Source organism: Sinohyriopsis cumingii, chromosome 15, assembly GCF_028554795.1.
Source record: "Sinohyriopsis cumingii isolate HCF-2022 chromosome 15, ASM2855479v2, whole genome shotgun sequence".
Lineage (NCBI taxonomy): Eukaryota > Metazoa > Mollusca > Bivalvia > Unionida > Unionidae > Sinohyriopsis > Sinohyriopsis cumingii.
This window is the reverse complement of record NC_142975.1, coordinates 57,491,586-57,512,819: the sequence shown is the minus strand read 5'-3', so window position 1 is coordinate 57,512,819 and position 21,234 is coordinate 57,491,586. Positions and strand designations below refer to the sequence as shown.

General features: G+C 35.1%; 1 protein-coding gene across 2 annotated transcripts in view; it reads right to left on the bottom strand.

Moving 5' to 3' along the window:
• The window catches only part of LOC149781856 (dynamin-like GTPase OPA1, mitochondrial), a 98,538-nt gene that overhangs the window by 7,007 nt on the left and 70,297 nt on the right, over positions 1 to 21,234 (bottom strand). For both annotated transcript variants that reach the window (XM_089936051.1, XM_089936052.1), the window contains 5 exons: positions 20,372 to 20,505; positions 17,535 to 17,621; positions 11,148 to 11,264; positions 6,218 to 6,311; positions 4,715 to 4,825 (listed from right to left, as the gene is read on the bottom strand). In XM_089936051.1, coding sequence (XP_089792177.1) covers positions 4,715 to 4,825; positions 6,218 to 6,311; positions 11,148 to 11,264; positions 17,535 to 17,621; positions 20,372 to 20,505 — 543 coding nt within the window. The remainder of the gene's footprint in view (positions 1 to 4,714; positions 4,826 to 6,217; positions 6,312 to 11,147; positions 11,265 to 17,534; positions 17,622 to 20,371; positions 20,506 to 21,234) is intronic.

Genomic DNA, 21,234 nt, shown 5'->3' with positions numbered 1-21,234 from the left:
ACAATACGGTGACTACATGATCAACATTTAATTATCTGCAGTGAATCATGCAACAGTACACAAAAATCAGCAATCTGAATAACATCAACAGTTACATTATTGTAAATATGCACAAAGAAACTTAATTTTTAGACATCCCAGACTCAATCATGTGTCTGAATTACATGCAAACAAGAGTCCCATGAAAGGATTGTTGCTCAACTAGCTGAAAAATCTCCAGCAATTCAAGATGTTACCATTTCTTCCTTTTAACGTCTGAGTGTTAAAGGTATAGCTGAGTTTTCAGAAATAACAAGAATTACAAACTGGTGGCCATACTGCATATCAGATCAGTGCCATTTTGACTTAGAACCAGCAAGACATCTTGAGTTTTCTGGTGAAAACTCCATGCTGTTATGACTCTCCGTTTTGATGAAACAATGATAACAAGATTTTAAAAATGGCTGCAATGGTGGCCATACTTGATTTCAGATGTGCACCATTTCCATTGAGGACCAGCAGCAATCTTGGAAATGGATCACCACCATTTTCATTTCAAACCAACCAGTCAATTATGTTTCAGCATGCATGTTTATGCATCAATTCTGCTCGATTCCCAGACCTGTTTATCCTGTCTATCAATAGTTCCATGTCCAACCCATAATTTAGCCACCTGCCCATAGTCTGCCACATCAACAATGACAGCTGGTCTAGCATCAGCAGTGAACTCAAAGAATATGCTCTCATTAGCTGCATCCATTCACTCCGTCAATGTATAAAACACACCCCCCACCACAATATACCACCCCCCTACCCACCACCACTTTATACCACTCCCAATAGCCCCACCACTGTATACCGCACCCCCTACCCCACCACTGTATACCGCACCCCCTACCCCCACCACTCTATACCACACCCTCTACCCCCACCACTTTATACCAACAGTAGTTTGCATTACGTTACAGAAGCAATCTCACAATTACCTACTAAGACCATCTCATCTGGTATTTAATGTTATCCTAAATCCCAATGCTTTATTTTATGTCAGCAGTTCATCACAACATCAAACTAAAGGTATTCACTTGCAATGGCTCCATTTATAATTATACCAATGCTTGAACTCAGTACAGTACAGCATTCTCAAGCACTTCAGTGATAGAGATAAAAAGTCTCATAAATATATAGAAATCTGACATGCAGAATCTTTGCTGAAAAGACTCAGTCAGTAAAATTAATACCTTGAACCATAGCCCATATTTCTGCAAATTATTCCACATATATTATGGTGAAATTGTAGCAGTGAACAGCTATCACTTCCATTCTAATCTTAATACCTAATTCTTGGCTTATAAACTCACATTCTTACAAAACTCAATATATACATACATAGATATACCATACTTTGGAGATATACATTGGGGACTAAGTTTATTGTTTTCCAAAAATGATTAATTTTTAGTGCTAAACAAAACGGATTGACCATGTGATGATTAGCTGACAACATGGCCAAGCCCTGAGTGCATGAATATGACTTTCACTGCGATTTTTGTTACAAAGTAGTGCCCTATAGTTTGATTAACTGACAACATGGCCAAGCCTTGAGTGCATGAAGATGACTTTCACTGTGATTTTTGTTACAAAGTAGTGCCCTATAGTTTGATTAACTGACAACATGGCCAAGCCTTGAGTGCATGAATATGACTTTCACTGCGATTTTTGTTACAAAGTAGTGCCCTATAGTTTGATTAACTGACAACATGGCCAAGCCTTGAGTGCATGAATATGACTTTCACTGTGATTTTTGTTACAAAGTAGTGCCCTATAGTTTGATTAACTGACAACATGGCCAAGCCTTGAGTGCATGAATATGACTTTCACTGTGATTTTTGTTACAAAGTAGTGCCCTATAGTTTGATTAACTGACAACATGGCCAAGCCTTGAGTGCATGAATATGACTTTCACTGTGATTTTTGTTACAAAGTAGTGCCGTATAGTTTGATTAACTGACAACATGGCCAAGCCTTGAGTGCATGAAGATGACTTTCACTGCGATTTTCGTTACAAAGCAGTGCCCTATAGTTGCAACAAAATTTGTATGGTGCCTTAATGCTGATGATTTGCAAAGGTAGGTAAAATGATTTCTCAATTTGGGTGATGAATTTATTTAAACCACAAAATTATATGGGGCATGTGTATGTATGCTGGTTTATTTTAGCAAGTATTGATGGGCTTACTGTTTGCCATGCATTTAACAACAGTTGTAGAAAAATGATGGAAAAGAAACACAAAGTAGAATTATCAGCATTATTAATGAAGGTTTTTTCAATAGCTCATGTCATTTTAAAAAAAACAAGCAAATGCAAAAAAGTTATAAAAACTGACATATTTCAAATTTTGAAATAAACAACAACTTTTAACATATTTACCGATCTGCAAAAAACGTGCGTAAACAATTTTTTAAAAATAATACAATTTATCTCACCAGATTAACAAATCAAACTCTCATTTACTTTGGCAAAAAACTTTGTCATTGTTCAAAATTCATTTGGTGGGCTGTCACCAGATGTACCAAAGCTTCATTGTCAGCAAATATGACAGCACAGATGCATCATTTGATGGGCTGTCACTAGAGGGACCAAAGCTTCATTGTCAGCAAATGTGACAGCACAGATGCATTATTTGATGGGATGTCACTAGAGGGACCAAAGCTTTATTGTCAGCAAATACCACAGCACTGATGCATTATTTGATGGGATGTCACTAGAGGGACAAAAGCTTCATTGCCAACAAGTACCACAGCACAAATTCATTATTTGGTGGGATATGCATACCTTATCTGGTTCATTATTTTATCCAAGACCTTGGATAGAACATTTATGGCAATCCCATAAGTAATATAGAAGGAGTAGTGATACAAATCTAGGGCTAGCAGACAGATGGACATCAGATCACTGACAACAATTCCTCCCAAAAGTAATATAGGAGTAGTGATACAAATCAAGGGCTAACAGAGAGATGGACATCAGATTACTGACAACAATTCATCCCATAAGTAATACAGAAGGAGTAGTGATAACAATCTTGGGCTAGCAGACAGATGGACATCAGATCACTGACAACAATTCATCCCATAAGTAATATAGAAGGAGTAGTGATAACAATCTTGGGCTAACAGACAGATGGACATCAGATCACTGACAACAATTCATCCCATAAGTAATATAGAAGGAGTAGTGATAACAATCTTGGGCTAGCAGACAGATGGACATCAGATCACTGACAACAATTCATCCCATAAGTAATATGGAAGGAGTAGTGATAACAATATTGGGCTAACAGACAGATGGACATCAGATCACTGACAACAATTCATCCCATAAGTAATATGGAAGGAGTAGTGATAACAATCTTGGGCTAACAGACAGATGGACATCAGATCACTGACAACAATTCATCCCATAAGTAATATAGAAGGAGTAGTGATAACAATCTTGAGCTAGCAGACAGATGGACATGAGATCACTGACAACAATTCATCCCATAAGTAATATGGAAGGAGTAGTGATAACAATCTTGAGCTAGCAGACAGATGGACATGAGATCACTGACAACAATTCATCCCATAAGTAATATGGAAGGAGTAGTGATAACAATCTTGAGCTAGCAGACAGATGGACATGAGATCACTGACAACAATTCATCCCATAAGTAATATAGGAGTAGTGATAACAATCCTGGGCTAGCAGACAGATGGACATGAGATCACTGACAACAATTCATCCCATAAGTAATATAGAAGGAGTAGTGATAACAATCTTGGGCCAGCAGACAGATGGACATCAGATCACTGACAACAATTCATCCCATAAGTAATATGGAAGGAGTAGTGATAACAATCTTGGGCCAGCAGACAGATGGACATCAGATCACTGACAACAATTCATCCCATAAGTAATATAGAAGGAGTAGTGATAACAATCTTGGGCCAGCAGACAGATGGACATCAGATCACTGACAACAATTCATCCCGTAAGTAATATAGAAGGAGTAGTGATAACAATCTTGGGCTAACAGACAGATGGATATCAGATCACTGGCAACAATTCATCCCATAAGTTCTTCAGGTCTATAACCAGCAGAGTGAAAATCTTGAGCTAAAATGCAAAACCTTACCTAAAAATGCACCACTACTGTACTTGTTTGTAGCCCCTAAGCCCCCTGCCTGGGTGCTATGAAACCTACCATAAACAGTTGCCTAGTACCTAATCAGAAAGAATGGTTCCCATTCATTAAGGGTGTTCATAAGTATATGCTTTTATCGATGTGAACATCAACACAAGTAATATATTAGATACAATAGCTTACCTCTTCTTTTGTTGAGTGTGTGATATAGATTTTTAACGTAGCTTTAACAATTTTCCAGTCATATCGCTACGATGTCTGCAGTGTGGCAGTTTAAAATAATGTCGAGCACTGGGGCATCATGCTGCAGACATGTAGCATGATGTCCCAGTCAAATTATCCTGACACCAGGCCGACTAGTCCGAACACTAACCTCTTAATGCTGAGCGCCTACCAAGGTAGCTGTTAGTACCATTTTTGTAAGTCTTTGGTATGACTCGGCCGTGGTTCAAACCCACAACCTCCCGCATCCAGGGCAGACACTCTAACCACTAGTCCACTGGAGCGGTCTTTTGTTGAGGTAACCTAATAAATTAACTGTTTACTTACTCAGTTCTTCTGCTAATAAAACTCTCCTTCCAGTTAGAAGACTTTGCAAGGCGTTCTTATCTTCGCTCAATTCCTCCAGTACATCTTTAATGATCCTCTCCAGTCTACGAGCTAAAATTACCCAAGAAAAAAATAATCAAGAATATTACCTTTAATTCATTCCTTGTAAAATCATAGCCAATGTTAAGGTAAATAAGACAAAAATATAACACAAAAGCCAGAGAATATTTTCCAAGTCAAAAGCATGATATGTCCATGGACTGACATAATGAAATAAATATTAGTCCAAATTTTGCAAACATGAAGGTGGACTTTTCATCAGGAATGGGATTCTCATTAAAAACTGGCTTATCGCCATATATAGGCTTATCATCAAGAATTGGCTTCTCATTAGAAAAAGGGCTTATCATCAAGTATGGGCTTATGATCAAGCATGTGCTTTTCATCAAGAATTGTGTATTATTAAAAATGGGCTTATCATCAAACATGGGCTTATCACTGAGAATGCACTTATGAAAATGGGCTTATCAAGTAAAGGCTTATCATCAAGAATAGGCTTGTCATCAAGCACAGGCTAATCAATAAGAAAGGTCTTATCATCAAGAACAGACTTATCACCAAGTATAGTAAAGAATGGGATTGTCATTGAGCATGGTCTTAACAACAAGATAGGATTTAGCATCAAGTACGGGCTCATGAAGAATGGGTTTATCATCAAGCATGGGCTCATCATCAAGTATTGGTTTATCATCAAGGACAAGTTTTTTATTATCAAGCATGGGATTATCATCACATAGACTTTTCATTACAAGTGGTCTTTTTATCAAGCATGGGCTTATCATCACATATATTAGACTTTTCATTAAAAATGGGCTTATCATCAAGCATGGGTTTATCATCAAGAATGGGCTTATTATCAAGCACGGGCTTACCATCGCATATACTTTTCATTAAAAATGGGCTTATCATCAAACATGGGCTTATCATCAAGAATGGGCTTATTATCAAGCATGAGTTTATCATCAAGCATGGGTTTATTATCAAGCATGGGCTTATCACATATAGACTTTTCATTAAAAATGGGCTTATCATCAAGCATGGGTTTATCATCAAGCATAGGTTTATTATCAACCATGGGCTTATCACATATAGACTTTTCATTAAAAATGGGCTTATCATCAAGTGTGGGCTTATCATCAAGAATGGGCTTATCTACAAACATGGACATATCATCAAGCAATTGCTTATCATCAAGTATAGGCTTCTCATTAAAAATTGGCTCATGATTAAGCAAGGGCTTATCATCAAGCAAGTGCTCATCATCATGAGTGTCCTAATCATTATGGCTTATCATCAAGCATGGGCTTATAATCAAACAAGCACTTATCATTACGAATGGGCTTATCATTAAATATGGGCTTATGATCAGATAAAAATGGGGGTATACAAATATTTTTTAAAAACTGAATACAGCTGTGTAGTAATGTAAGCATATATTTTTACCTTCATTGTTCATGACTTGTTGCCTAAGAGCATTGCTGGTGACTAGCAGCATCCTCTGTATCCGCCAGAACAGGACAACTTCATGACAATCCAGCTACAATACAATCAGCATTCATGTTATAACACACATTTATTCATGATGATCTCAGATACATGTTCATTACTTTGAAATTTAGCAGAATAGCTCAACCATGTTAAATGCCTTCAGCTGCCAGAAGCATATAGTATATTTTATTATTTAGCATGTTTGATAATTTTTGTATATTATAGCATATGTGCCAAGAATTTCTGCTACTCATTGCTATACCACTGTTATTGACCTGAATATCTGGACGTTAAAAAATAATTACTTTTCTTTCTCTCCGGATAATTCATGAACTTTGTCTGGAAAATTATTATCTTTATTGTCCAAATTGTATATTGATGCACCCGGACAAGATCAATCCTTTTTATAAGTGGCATAGTTAAACAAGGTTGCACTGTATACTTGTTTGCCAATCAAGAACTCTTTCTGGATTATGTTGCAGTATTTGTTTTTTGTTTTTTTTAATTTAGAATTCTGGCTGCATTTTTTATACATTTTGATTGGTTTATTATACTTTGTCAGCCTGATTAATGTGTAGATGTATTGCTGTAGTGATTAATGTGAACCAGCCCTAAATGATATAATTACTCCTTTCCTTCATTGTTTAACATCTAGACAACTTCTGAACCTGCTTATAATGTTGGGGTAGATGTGGATCCTATACAAAATACAACAATAGATAGGCCCCACATTGCTGAATGTGAATCAAATCATAATCAAAACTTTTAAATGAAACTCTGATATATTTTTTTTAACAGATGAAAACAATGGCTAATGCCCAGAAATTCGGATTCAATATCATAAAAATCTTTAAAAAAGAAACTTGATTTAAAATCCTTGTCTGAATCCTGTAACAAGCTCAAAATCAGCCTGTCCAAGCTGAAGTTTTCAAGGCACATGCCTTTGGGCAGGTCCAAAATTTGTGAGAGAAGGAGAAAGATGTAGTGTTCATAATACACTATGTTCTACAAGGTTTATACCCTGCTAACTTGTCACCGTATATATATATATATATATATATATATATATATATATATATATATATATATATATCTATATATATAGCAGGACCTTTATTTAGTACTTATATGTACCAAATTATTCTATTACATAAGTGACCACAGATTCATTCATCTTTTGTAAGTCATTTCCATCTTGTGGTCACTGTTAAGGTCAGTCTCACATTTTCTCATCCAAAATATGATAATGTGAATATTTACTATTTAAAGCAAGTTTCGATGAACAAGGAATATTTATATTTTGACTTATTAGTTACACTTTAGTCATAATATTCTTTTGTATCTATCCAAGATTCACTGACCACCAGGTTCTTACCCAGCCTCAGGCAGTTTGTGATCATGAAGACTCAAAATAACCTGCTTGTCAAAGCTCATCAGGTGTGTTTAGGAATAAAAGGCACTCACCTCTAACAATTAATCACCAGGGGGATTTCATTCAAAGTTTATTAGATGGGGTACCCACAAGCTGTGTTTATGATCTGTTGTTCATGAGGTAATTACAGGAGACCGATACATACTGCTTTTTAAACAATTACATGGATAAAAATAAGTGTCTGGATGCATGTGACTGATTTTAAGGTGACAAGATAACTGTTAAATACCTGAATCAAATAAGTGTTAATGAATCCTTCTGATGTGAGCATAATTAAAGCATTTCTGAGTCTGCTATTTTATCCAGGCTTAAACAATGGAATCTGATGAAGTTTCCAGCTCTAATGAACCAGTTTTAAAGAAAAACAACCAGAATGCTGCAATAAAATGTGCACAAAAAGTTCCAATCAAAGTGGGCTAATGAGTATCCCTAACTATAATACTGTTATTAATTTTTCAGTTCAAGGTCTTCTACCCCAACATCTCTCCCTCTTTCTAAATATATATGTATATATATATATATATATATTTCCAAAGTCGTTTCCACTTATCCATTTATCTGTCGATCAACATGCACTCATCTGTCTTTGCTCTTCTAAATATATCTGCATTCTAATCCTTTCTCATCTACATATCTATCTAAATTCATCTGTTAGGTACAGGTAAAACCCATTATAATGCGATGGTCAGGGTCCAAAGACTAACATCGCGATATAAGTGGGATCACATTAGCAAATATTTTGAAAAACTTCCCAACAGAAAATGTGCATTGATATTTCAATGTCATCAGTTTTAACTAACCTCTTGATCATACATCATTTGTATTGTTAGTCTGGTTTCATCAGACATCAAATATAATACAGTTTTGAATTGTATACATGCCAATATGGTGGAAATGGTACAGGGTGAAGTTAAGGTAACATTAAACGCAATGCTTGGATTACAAATCTGCTAGGGATTTGAATAATTGACTTTTCCGAGAGCATGTATTTACAATCTTAAAAAGAGAAGTCACCTTAAATTAAACAATGGGAGCCATGCTGCCATCACATTAAAGGCAGAATCACGTTATAATGGGATTTACCCATATATACTTTCTTATAACTAATTATTGGCATAGGGTTTTAAGGTGCCAACAAAGATAAAAAGAAAACAAAAATAAAATAAATATAATATGATTTATTAAAATAGCCCAGGCCTGCAAATAGTTACAAAGTTGCAAATTCCAACTTTTCAATAGGCAATGGATGGGATCTGACCCCACGCCCTAACATAAATGTCAAAATATCTTAAGTGGGGTGGAAAGGGTCAGAGGAAACTAGCCTGGATATTATGTTGGGCAAGTTCAATTTCTGAAATTTATCAAAAAATTTAAATCTTTAAGAAGTCAGATCATCTGTTCAATTTTCTGTAAACCCACTCAAATAATCTCAATACGATGTATATAACAATATATGACCAAATGCAATTTAATGAAAATTTTAGTATTGCCTACTTGCAGCAACACTTTTAAGGAATTAAAACAATTAAATAAGTCTTGTCAATAGATCTGTTTTATCTATTAATCCAGTTTCAATGCACTTATCATAAGTGTGATAGACTCTGTTCTGCTAAAATGAGAAAGGTGTCAATCAACCAATGCCTGACAGCTTTTGTACGAGAACCTAATTAAGTATCAACTGTGTTTTGATTTGTGATGTGCAGAAGTGTTTGTTGCATTGTTACAATCAATTAAAAGTAGACCTGTTTTGCTGTATCACATTCATTACATCTTTTGTGCCAAATCAAGTAAAGAGGGTAGGACAAAACAAAAGTTAAATGGCAAGGAAATACTACCTGCATGAGAGCTAGTGGTTATGGTCAGGTCAATTCATACCAACTGACCAATCAAATACTGTTTTAAAATTATTGTGTAAGTAACATCATTCAAATATCTAACATTAATCAATGATTTATCCTAATTGTTCGCAAATGTGATCAAGGACAGCTAAGGAACCCGGTGAATACTGTACAGGAAAAGTTTAGTTTCATATATAGTTCATTATGAAAAAGTATGAGTCAAAGTTTGTATTGAACTTAATATTCCAAGATTAGAAATCAGAGGTTTGTTCAAGGATGAAGAGAAATTGCTTTTGATTACTAGGAATGAAATCAAAGCATCTATAATAACCATCAATAATTTATTGATAAAACAATAATATTATGAATAAAACAATAATAACCATCAATAATTTATTGATAAAACAATAACCACCATAAATAATTTATGGATAAAACAATAACAACCATCAGTAATTTAAGGATGAAACAGTAATAATTAATAATAATTTATTAATAAAACAATAACCATCAATAATTTATTGATAGAACAATAATAACTTGCAATAATTTTTGGATGAAACAATAATAACCATCAATAATTATTTTTATAAATCCAATAATAATCAACAATAATTCATGAATAAACCCAATAATAACAATCAATAGTTTATTAATAAATCCAATAATAACCATCAATAATTTATTAATAAATCCAATAATAACCAGTGTCAATTCCTTTGTTTCTTGAAATAAACGTCCATCTTTAAAAAAAAATTTTGGTGTATTTTGATCTGAATCAACAACAACCCCAGACCAATTCCACTGATTCTGATAAGAAATCTGGATTTCAATCAAACACAGACAAGCCAATGTCCAAATTCACTGCAAAGATTGTATTTTTTTAATTTGTTATATTATTCCATAAGTTTATAATTTTAAGTGTCATTCAGTAAGACTTATTAACAAACAGCAAAGGTTTGGCAGGTCTGTTATATGAGTAATTAATGCAGTGTCATGATCTGATTATAATCTTTTCAAACACCTGTTTTTTTTAGTACAGGTAAAACTGCTTTGTTTGTGTTGCAACTCAAACTTTTTTTGTCATTTGGTTACCAGTAACTTTAATAACACAAGGTGGCATACAATTATAACATTGTAAAAGAAATATAGTATAAGGGCTATTCCATTTAAACATACATGGTACCCAGGGAAGGTATTAAAAAAAATATATATGCTTGAGTACTCTGATTACCCAAAGAGTTTATATAAAAACAATACAAAATTCTAAGTGCATCTATGTGTGACTATTCTATATTAAAAGTGCCTTCCCTGGGTCCTATGTATATTTTACTGGAACAGCCCTAATGGGACATTACAGTAATAACCCATTATGACAACAGATATGCTGTTAGGTTTCTCAATAACTGCCCCTGGATCTGTTGTTTATATTGCAGATTCTAAGTAAAGCAGACACATACATGGATCTCTGTTAAAAGTGCCTTTCCTGGGTCCCATGTTTGTTCTACTGGAACAGCCCTAAGAGTGTCATGTCGGGAAATCCTGTTATTTCCAAACAGCCTTCAACTTTTAAACAAAACAGAACATCATAAGTCAAAACGAAAAGTTAGCTTACCCCTGTGTCACTAAAACCCCTCTGATAATAGTAGAATCCTTTTTTACATTCCTGAGCCTGAGTCAAAGCTTTCTTGATAAAATGCCTTCTGTATACATGGTACCATGTTTCTCTGATCTGTGCGAATAATATACAGTAAAACAAACTTAGTACAAAATAAAGATGCAATGGTTATATGGTTAGTAAGACAGGATTTCACATGGCTGATGAAACCTAATGTATTCATTTCAATTTAGAATATAACAAATTGTGCCGTCAAACACATATAACAGAACAAGGACATCGAAATAATAGATTTAAAAAAAGTTATTGATTGATTGGTTTCTAAACCAGTAGATATTTTACTGGTTTTATGGGAACTGAAAACAACAAGCTTTTTGCCATAATATGTATTCCCGATCATGACAAAGAATGCGATCCATGATCTTCGTAAAGCATAATGGGCTGATCTTGATGCCCTATGGGAGAACTTTGAACAGACAAACTGTGTCACGGTAAGCAAAAGGGGAGGGGCAGATAGCGACATGAAAAAATGTGTCATACATGTCACGTCCTGTCAAACGGAAGGCAAACTAATCTTGCCATCTCCATCTTCGATTTTGGAGGTGCAACCATTTGGTTGAGGCAACTAAAGTTGATGTTTGTTTTCTGAAAAAGAAACAGCCTTGATTAAGAACCCCAGGATTATGGTCTTTGTACAAGCTTCACCGTCTTTTTTTCTCTTTCTTTTTATTTTTTTGATGAATGACTATCTCCTGTTGTAGAAAGGCATCCTTCTGATCTGACGGTGCTTCCATGAAGAGGGGAGGGGAAGGATGTTGATGAATAAAACACAAAGCCCCCTCTGAAGCGACATGGATCACCCTCACCCCACCACTGCGGGAATATGGAGATCCAGTGAGCTCAAAATTCAGTTTACTATCTCCTCTGTACAACTGCTTCCTAGGTTATCGATATTGGTGCAAATGTGACTGAAAAGATCTTGAGGCTGCTTAACATTCCTTCACACTGGCAGGACCCGAGTGGTTCCAAACATCCGTGTGGGTTGGGCGATTAAGTGGAGAGGCAGTTCCTGAGCTGCCTGCCTCTGAACTTCCTCTATTTTTCCAAAAGCAACAGTGACTCAGACAGGGTCATCCTGAAAGGGAGCATCATGGATTGCAGGCATGCAACATGTCGTGTCAGGTGTAAAGTATTGGCCATGGTATGGTGAATAGCCAATGACTCAAGCAATCCCAGCAGTTGCGTGGCTGTTTGTCTCCATCGAGTCTGAAACATGCCAATGGGGCCAAATCAACACTTAAGGAGGAGCAATGACATCCTGAACCAGCTGTGACATGGCATGGAGCACATTTTGCCTGCCTTGTGAAACAAACAAGTGGATATATGAACAGATGCTGTTTGCCTGGTGAATGGTCAGCCTGGAAGCTGGCAGTATAGAAGACAGTCTGGTTATCCTGGTACTGGCTGCACCAAGGGCTTGGCTGGACACACAGATTTATCATTGAAATCTCCATCATAGTAAAGGTATGTCACCAACAGGACTGTTTAGATGTATGGATCTTTCACAAAGATACCCATAAATCATAGTTGGCTGGATCGAATCAATTAAAAGGTCCCCATGTTGAAATGGCTAGATGTCCAGTTGCGGCTGGACAATCAGTGATGGTGCAGTTATATGATGCATTTGACCAATGGATCCAGTACAAATCCCATGGTTCCAGACTTAGACGCCAGAAGACCATGCTCGGACATGCGTTGGGACTTACATCCAAAGGGCTGCCTAAAATTGGGAAGCACTGCCCCTGTGAGTCAGAAATGCAAGTTGGCTGGGCCGTCTTTTGAAAAGGTCTCTTGTACTGGATGGTCAGTGACGGCTGGAAGGATGGTGACAGCTGTACGGCCAGTGATGGCTTGATGGCTGGTAATAGTGCAGTGGTATAAATAGGTGGATCCAATGGATCCAGTAGGAACCCCATGTGCCCTGACTTACAGACCCAAAGGCCATGTTTGAACATGCAGAGCGACTTATGCCCACTGGGCTACATAAAATTGGGGAACATTCCCTAATGAGTTGGTATCACCAACAATGAACTGTAGGTTGTCTTCCTTGACTTATTTCGTCTTTCCTTCTCTTCAATACATGGTGAACTATTTGGCCTTGAATGTGCAAACAAAGCAGTTTAGAAAATCAGTATGTGACTAACTAATACTGCAGACAAGACTTTCTCTGACCATGAATTACACACTCTGTATGTTACAGACACATAGTATATACAAAACAAGAGTCATAGTGGATTTCCATGCTCTGATGTTGCATTATAGTATTTACATGACATTCTGCTGAAAGGACATAAGAAGAGAATGCAAAGCACAAATTAGTAATCATCAGAGTGCTAACTTGCTAATATATATTTATATATATATAAATATATATATATATATATATATATATATATATATATATATATATATATATATATGCTAACTTGCTAATATATATATATATATATATATATATATATATATATATATATATATATATATATATATATTTCACATTACTGACAGAGTAATTGAAAAAGTCATTGTTGCATTAGAAATTAGAGACTTACTGACTATGCTTTGAACTTATGAATTCATGTATTTAATTGAATTTTTTTCAGAAACAGTATAAAAATAAAAAATAAAAATAAGCATAAATTAGCAATGCAGCATGAAAATAATTCGCTAAAACCAACTCTGTTACAAACAGAGCAAGAGAAAAAGTAAAACTTGTGCTTACTCGTAGTGACCTTTCTGGGGTCAACAATAGCATGGGTGACCTGGTATTAAAAGGGCAGTCCCTAAAAGTGACAAAATCACTCAAATCGGCATATAACCTGCAACCTGACTGTATGAGATACAAGATATTATATTCATTTCATCCTATCATATAAATGACTCTATGAATACATATTATTTTTATTTTATCCTACTAATATAAATGACTATACGCGATACAAGATATTGTTTTCATTTCATCCACTAACATAAATAACTGTATGAGATACAAGATATTGTTTTCATTTCATCCTGCTATGAGATACAAGCTGGGACAGAACAACCTTTTCTAAGATATTTTATATGAATGGGAGATTAGAAACTGGGCTGTAGTTCTTTAAATCGTTATGGTCTAGTGTTGGTTTCTTCAGCAGAGGCTTTACAATGGCAGTTTTGAAAAATGATGGGAATTCCCTGGATGAGAGAGAGGTATTAATAACATCAGTTAGTGAAGGCAATGCTGGATCTAAGCACTCAAGCAGCAGTGATGTTGGAATTGGATCAAGTTCACATGACTTTGGTGCACTCTTCATCAGGATTGTACGTACGAAATCCATAGAGACAGGTTCAAATGCTGCTAATGGTTACCACTCAAATTCTGTATCCCAACTGTATGGTGACGATGAGTCAGTTGAAATTGTGGTGTCAAGCTTATCTCTAATGGTTTGTACTTTGTCACGGAAGAAATTTGCAAACATGTTCGGAAGGTCGACTGAATCATATCATTATATAAGTTTTTTATTTTATAGGTGTTGTCTAATGTCATAAAGAGCTTAGAGCTTCTAAAGATTAGGCGCTATACAAAGTCCTCATTATTATTATTTAGAGGCAAGAAAGTTGCAAATGAATAATCTAAATCTCATATTCTTAAGCGTTAATCAAGAAACTCAGGCTCAGAACCATCTAATCAGATGTTCCACCTAAGTAAATCCTCCAATCAAATGTTCTACTTGAGTAAATCCTCCAATCAGAAGGTCTACCTGAGTAAATTGTCCAATCAGATGTACCATCTGAGTCAATCCTCCAATCACATGTTCTACGTGAGTAAATCTTCCAATCAATCAGATCTGATTTCTGGAAGTAAATCTTTCAATCAAACGTGATACATGGAGTAAATCCATAGCTGCCAACCCTCCAGGCTCACATTTTGGGAAAAAAGGGATAAAAATTAGTGCATTCTGACATAAATTCATGAAGCGATCTTCGAGTCCGGGAATATTTGTCGGAACAAATGTTCAGCATTCTCTTCAGCTGATAAAGGTGGATTGTGTTCAACAAGAAAACTCACAAACAATGCTTCAGTGTTGGTAGCTTGCAGGTCTTCCATCAAGAGCTGAAATCTGCTGTGAGTTCTTAATTTTCCCAACCTCTATGTGCTTTTTGCTACCAATGTGCTTCCTCACATCGTCTCTGCCACCATGCCCAATGCTAAAATTTGTGGCACACTGCGTGCAAAAAGCATGATGTATATCAGTTTTTGATGGCTGAATGCACAGCCAATTTTTGGTATATTCCAAACTTAACTTCACTTTTTGTGCAATACATTTCTTTTTCCTTGATGGTGGAGACATTTTCAAGATGCAGTGCCAAACGGTATTTCAAATCAGTGTTTGCGGTGTACACACAGAGCAAAACTCCGGTTAGGCCCCAGTTTCTCTCAAAAGCATTTGTAAAACTACTCTTATACATATAGATTAAAATACGTACAAATGCTTGCTACCCTGCCAACTGTATCAATCAGCTATAGTTCCACTAATATTGTGACCAGCAGTACTGGACCGTTTTGGCACCTGTCGATATCACGACAGAGCTTAACTGGAAATTGGTTATTTTATTAAAGATTTAAAATAATTGAGAATTGGGAAATTCATGATTTTTTTTGCATGCGGCATGAATTTGTGAGTCGTCGAAAAAGTTGAGATATTCACGCCAAAATTGTAAGGGTTGGCAGCTATTTAAAACCTCCAATTAGATGTAATACCGGAGATAACATTCCAATTAGATGTGATACGTGCAATTAACCCTCTAATCAGACTTGATACCTGCAGTAAATCATCCAATTAGATGTGATATGTGGAGTAAACCCTTTAATAATAGGTAATACTTGGAGAAAACCAATGTAATTGAAATATGGCATGCTAGCAGATAAATGAAAGTGTCAAATATCCAGCAAGATCAATTTCTAACATCAGTTTTTGCCATCCCCCCCCCGACTGTTACTTGCAAATCTCTATGCATACACAGTATGGGAAGGCTGGGACAACAAGAATTGGAAACAATGTGATAGTTCAAGCCATCAACAGGAAGTACTGTACATTTTAGGCTTAATAATCAGAAACCAACTGTTGGCATAAAAAAATGTTGAATGAACACAACTGTTAAATACTTTGGTTATAACACACAAGACTTTCCTGCCATCATTTCAAATAATGGCAATGCATCTCATCACTTTCAGTGATATAAAGCTGGACTAACAAATCCTGACTATATGATAAATCTGAGCAGGAACAATCTTTACAACTTCCTGAACATGAATGCCATGCCTGCATTTTTGAGCCCATGCTCAAAATATCTTAAAGAAACCTAAATAAAATGTCTATCACTTATGAGACATTCTACACCATTGCCACCACTGGGCAAGCAACCATTATAACTCACTTTCCCACAGATGTGGAATAAACAAAAAGATGCTATGTGATAGGTGTGACAGCGCCTTTATCTCTAAAGGACAGAATGAATGAGTTACATACTAAGACTTTTGTTTTTAAAAATGTGGAATTAAAAAAGATTACTCGTTATGTATACTTAATTTATACTGTGTGACTGACCTTTGCCCATTATTAAGGGTAAGAGTTTCATCCTACCTCACTGTCTTTTTTCAATAAACAATCGTTAATTCTTGTCTATGATCTTAAATTAAGATAATTATTATTTTAAGGAAAATGTGTTTATGTAGCCTTTTCACCTAGGAAGTTTCTAGAAGGATACTGTTTATGAATTTGCTGGGAAAATAACCCTCATCCTGGTTCTGTTATTGTGTCTTTTTTTAATTTATATTGAGGATAAGTAAACAGCAATTATTTAATCCTATCTTAACAACTGACTAGTGGAAATAAGTTCTTTATTTGTGTTCAGATTTAATTTAAGAGAATTTACTTATTTAAATTATTCTTTGGAATTACAAAGTGCTCATTAATATATTTTGGACTATATCAATATTTTGGGATTATTCTGAATTCATTTGGAGACACTTTAGATTATATAACTGTGATGAATCAAGACTTTAAGCACATCAAACACTATCTGAAGCTACTGGTAAATCAGCACTTTCAAGAATGGAATTCATTTGAAACACTACTGGAATTCATTCAGAATACTCTTATAGTTTTGGATTTCTGATAGATTTGTGAATTACATTTTAGAACTATTTGGGATTTAATTCAGAATACAGTAAGTTCTTTTTAATTTTTCAAAGAAAATAAATTATTAGTTGAAGTTTACAAAACTTGTTGGTTTTTCCTCTTTTCTGCTACATAGTTTAAAACCAGAGTCGAAACAACTTACAAAGTCATTATCCACATCTAGACCCTGAGCCTGAAGGTTTTTCCTAGTTGTTGTCACCTCATCTGCAGCTATGGCTGCTTTGTGGTTCTGAGTAGGAAAAGAAAGAAAAGCAAACAATTAATGGAAATGAATATAATGTGATACAATATGCAGCATGACTGAAATTAGCAAAGTCTGCTTGCTCAAGACTAGTAAATGTTCTGGTTTTTTTTCTTCATAATTTCAATAGTTTGATGGCAATTAAATCTCAAAAAGTGTCTGACAATGTCTTGTGGAAAGAACTACCAGCCCTCCTGGCTACAAATATATTTATGTAAATAGCAGTGCACAAAACTAAAACTTTACTGACTTTTGATTTTGTTTTTACACTGCTACATTGTAAACATGCTAGTAAAGAACAGTTATTTATAATAATAATAGCTCTGTTATAACATGAACTCAGATACATTGAGTGGCTCCCGAAATTTCAAATGCATGTAATTTTCTTGTACACAAAAAAATATTTTTCTTCTTAAAAGTCCGAAAAATAATGTGTAAAAAGTCTACTATCAATTTGGGGAAAGAGATGACTTCTCATACAAGACAATAATGGCATGGCTTCTGAAATATTTTAAACATGTATTTTTTTCGTACATGAAAACAAATCTTTTCTTCTCTAAAGTATAAAAATTAATGCAAAATGTTTATTCAAGGATTGCACTGGGTTTCGTCAATGTCACATGCACCCTTCATTAAAGCAAAGCAACTTCAATCTTCAATAAAAACAAAGCACTTTTCATCAAAGAAAGTCAGCACCAAACCTAAATAACAGCAATGGAATCTGGATTACTGCATTTTCCAAAGTGAATGGAAAATGTTTATTGTGCCATAAAAGTTTCCTTTTTTCAAGAAAAATGTCTCTACTTATGCAACCATTAGTGGCATAAAATGCAAATTAAATATCCAATCTTTTGAAATAATAGATATCTAGTTAATTGAAGCTATTTTGTTCACATTTTCATTTCCTTATGAACAGCCTTATTGCCTGGGTAGTTTCAGCAAGGTGATAGCTGTCTCCAGTTGACCAAAATCAAGGCCTATTGAAGTACATGTACATGTTGCACTTTACTAAAAACTGGTCAAATTTAAGGAAAAAATCAGCTGCATTACTGTGACAGCTACTGGCAAACAAGATTGTAGTGAAGTGTTTAGTGATACACGATTGTCAACAATGGGATAAAGATCAAATAAGGATGACCATTTTTTTTATAGACTAACTGGATATCATCATAAATCTTTTGGTATAAAAAAAATCGCTTGTCAATAGCAAGGTTAATAGCATCTGCATCCACTGAGGACTGTTTTCTGACCATCTCACTCATATAGGACAACAGTTTGCCTGATATCTTTGTCCTTCTGTTTCCTGTCCTCATAGTGCCAATTTCATAAATCTGGTCTTGCTGGCACCCTTTAATAGCCTAAGTTTCTTACAGATCTGCCAACCCTAACAAGATTGTCACAGTAATGCAGCTGATTTTTTCCATAAGTTTGACCAGTTTTTAGTAAGGTGCAACAAAATATCATATACTACTATTGTCAAGTTGGATTTTAAAAGATCCATATTCCAAACTGATGCACTGACGGGTAAACATTATGTTCATCTGAAAGTTTGTGAAGTACACATACACCTTATTTACCTATAGCACAGTTGCACAATCTTCAGTTCCAAACCATATGCAGCTCAATGGCCTATTGCTATCTCTCAATTTAATGTAATTCTTGGATTTTTTTTCATTTCACAATACGTCAATATTATCTTCCACCATCTAACATACTCAAATCAACATGTGATGTCCAATAAATGTAATTGTGTACCTTCCTATTATTCATCTGTACTGATTATTAAATCTTTTTTAAGAGGCTTATTTTTCTCTTTAGTTTTTAACATGCATCAGTAGCTGGATGCCATTTTTAAAAAAAATTCTATAATCAACAATTTGATCATGTAGATGCTTCTCATGGAAAAATATGTGCAGTTTAAAGCATCTGAGGTACTACTATAAAGTCAGTCTGGTTCTCTGACTAATTGCACTAAAGCTAACATGAAACCCGGATCCAAATCAAACATGGATGAGCCAATTATCCGGATTTTATCAATACAATCATATTTCCAAGACTTACGGCAAAATCATATGGGTTCCCAGATCTGCTCTTATAGGCCCAATATCTAATCCAGCCCAATCTTATATGTAGTAGTAAACAATTGCATATACAAGCAAAATCAGTCACAAATCATTCTAAGCTTACTGTAAAAAAAAGAAATTCAAGTTAATTAAATAATCCTAATCCTGCCAATAAGTAATCGTTTCCTTGAAAGAAGATGCAATATGGTCAAGTACTAGACACAGTACAATTATAATCAAGAACAAAAGAATAGTGCCGTACTGTTTACTGTTCAATGAAACTGACAATGAATATAGACAAATATCTGTTAATGAGGAAATTCAATGAGAAAATATATAGAATATATGTCCCTTCTGATAAGAGTTCACTGGATCATTCAAACTTCAGAAAAAAGACAAAACTAAGTTATTTGCAAGGCCTCTTGAAGAAGGATGCTGACAAGGCATGAATGGAAGTAGTGTCTGACACATGACATCATACGGTGCCTCAGTCCATGGGGATACCACCCGTGCCTGATTTTTATGTAAACATACACACGCTGAAGCAGTGTTTAGCATTTTTCTAGCTCCTTTTTCTTTATCGATTTCAAAGATTGGATTTGTTAGGATGTGGATGAACTTCAAATGTGTTATGACCCAATAATTTATTTAAAGAAGAAATATATATACACATACAGACTCAACAGCGAGCATTTTCTCTAGCTCATTTTTGGTAGCCTCTCTATTGTTCTGTTCCTGTGTGCGTGACTTCCAATGCAACCACTGCTCACGTTTGCTAGGCCCAGTCATCTGTTTAAGAACTGTTTCAGCTGTAACAAGAACAAAATGCCATTGAATTATTATTTTATCCTCACGTTGCATGTTTGGTAAGTGGGTTAAAATTACTCAGGTCAGCATGTGCAGCTTAAATAGATTACCACAATCATTTTCATCTGAATGTTGCTGACACCCTATAAAACCAAGACATGTATTGGTAATTTCTACCTACGGACTACAGCAGGATTGACACCCATATCCAGTAGGTGAAAACATTTGGTTTACAACAGGTTTGAAGCACGGTTCTGGTATGGGGAAAACATTTGGTTTACTCAGGTCTTATCCTTCATGTTACCTTACAAGAGTCTAATTTCATCATCACAGAATTTCTCCAAATGAATCTGGGAAATTCTTGGAATACATTCCAGCATGTTATTGGTTATAAATATTTAGTTTTAAAACAAAAATTGAGACTAGATAGATTTTCTTTGCTATCAAAGACAAAGGTCTAAAAGGATGAAAACAGAGTCAATCACCTACTCAATTGATTCAGATAGCAGTGTTACATTTGACTGGATGCCAGTGATGACATCAGTGTTAAATTATCAATTAGAATAACACACAATTTTTAGTAGATCACAGTAATTGAAACTCTTACAAAGAAACAAATATATCTGAATAATACCCATTTTATATGTCACTTTTCATGTAGGTCACACTGACCCCACCACATTTGAAAGAGCTGTTCAATTAATTTCATAAGCTAATTTCCAACATCTAAC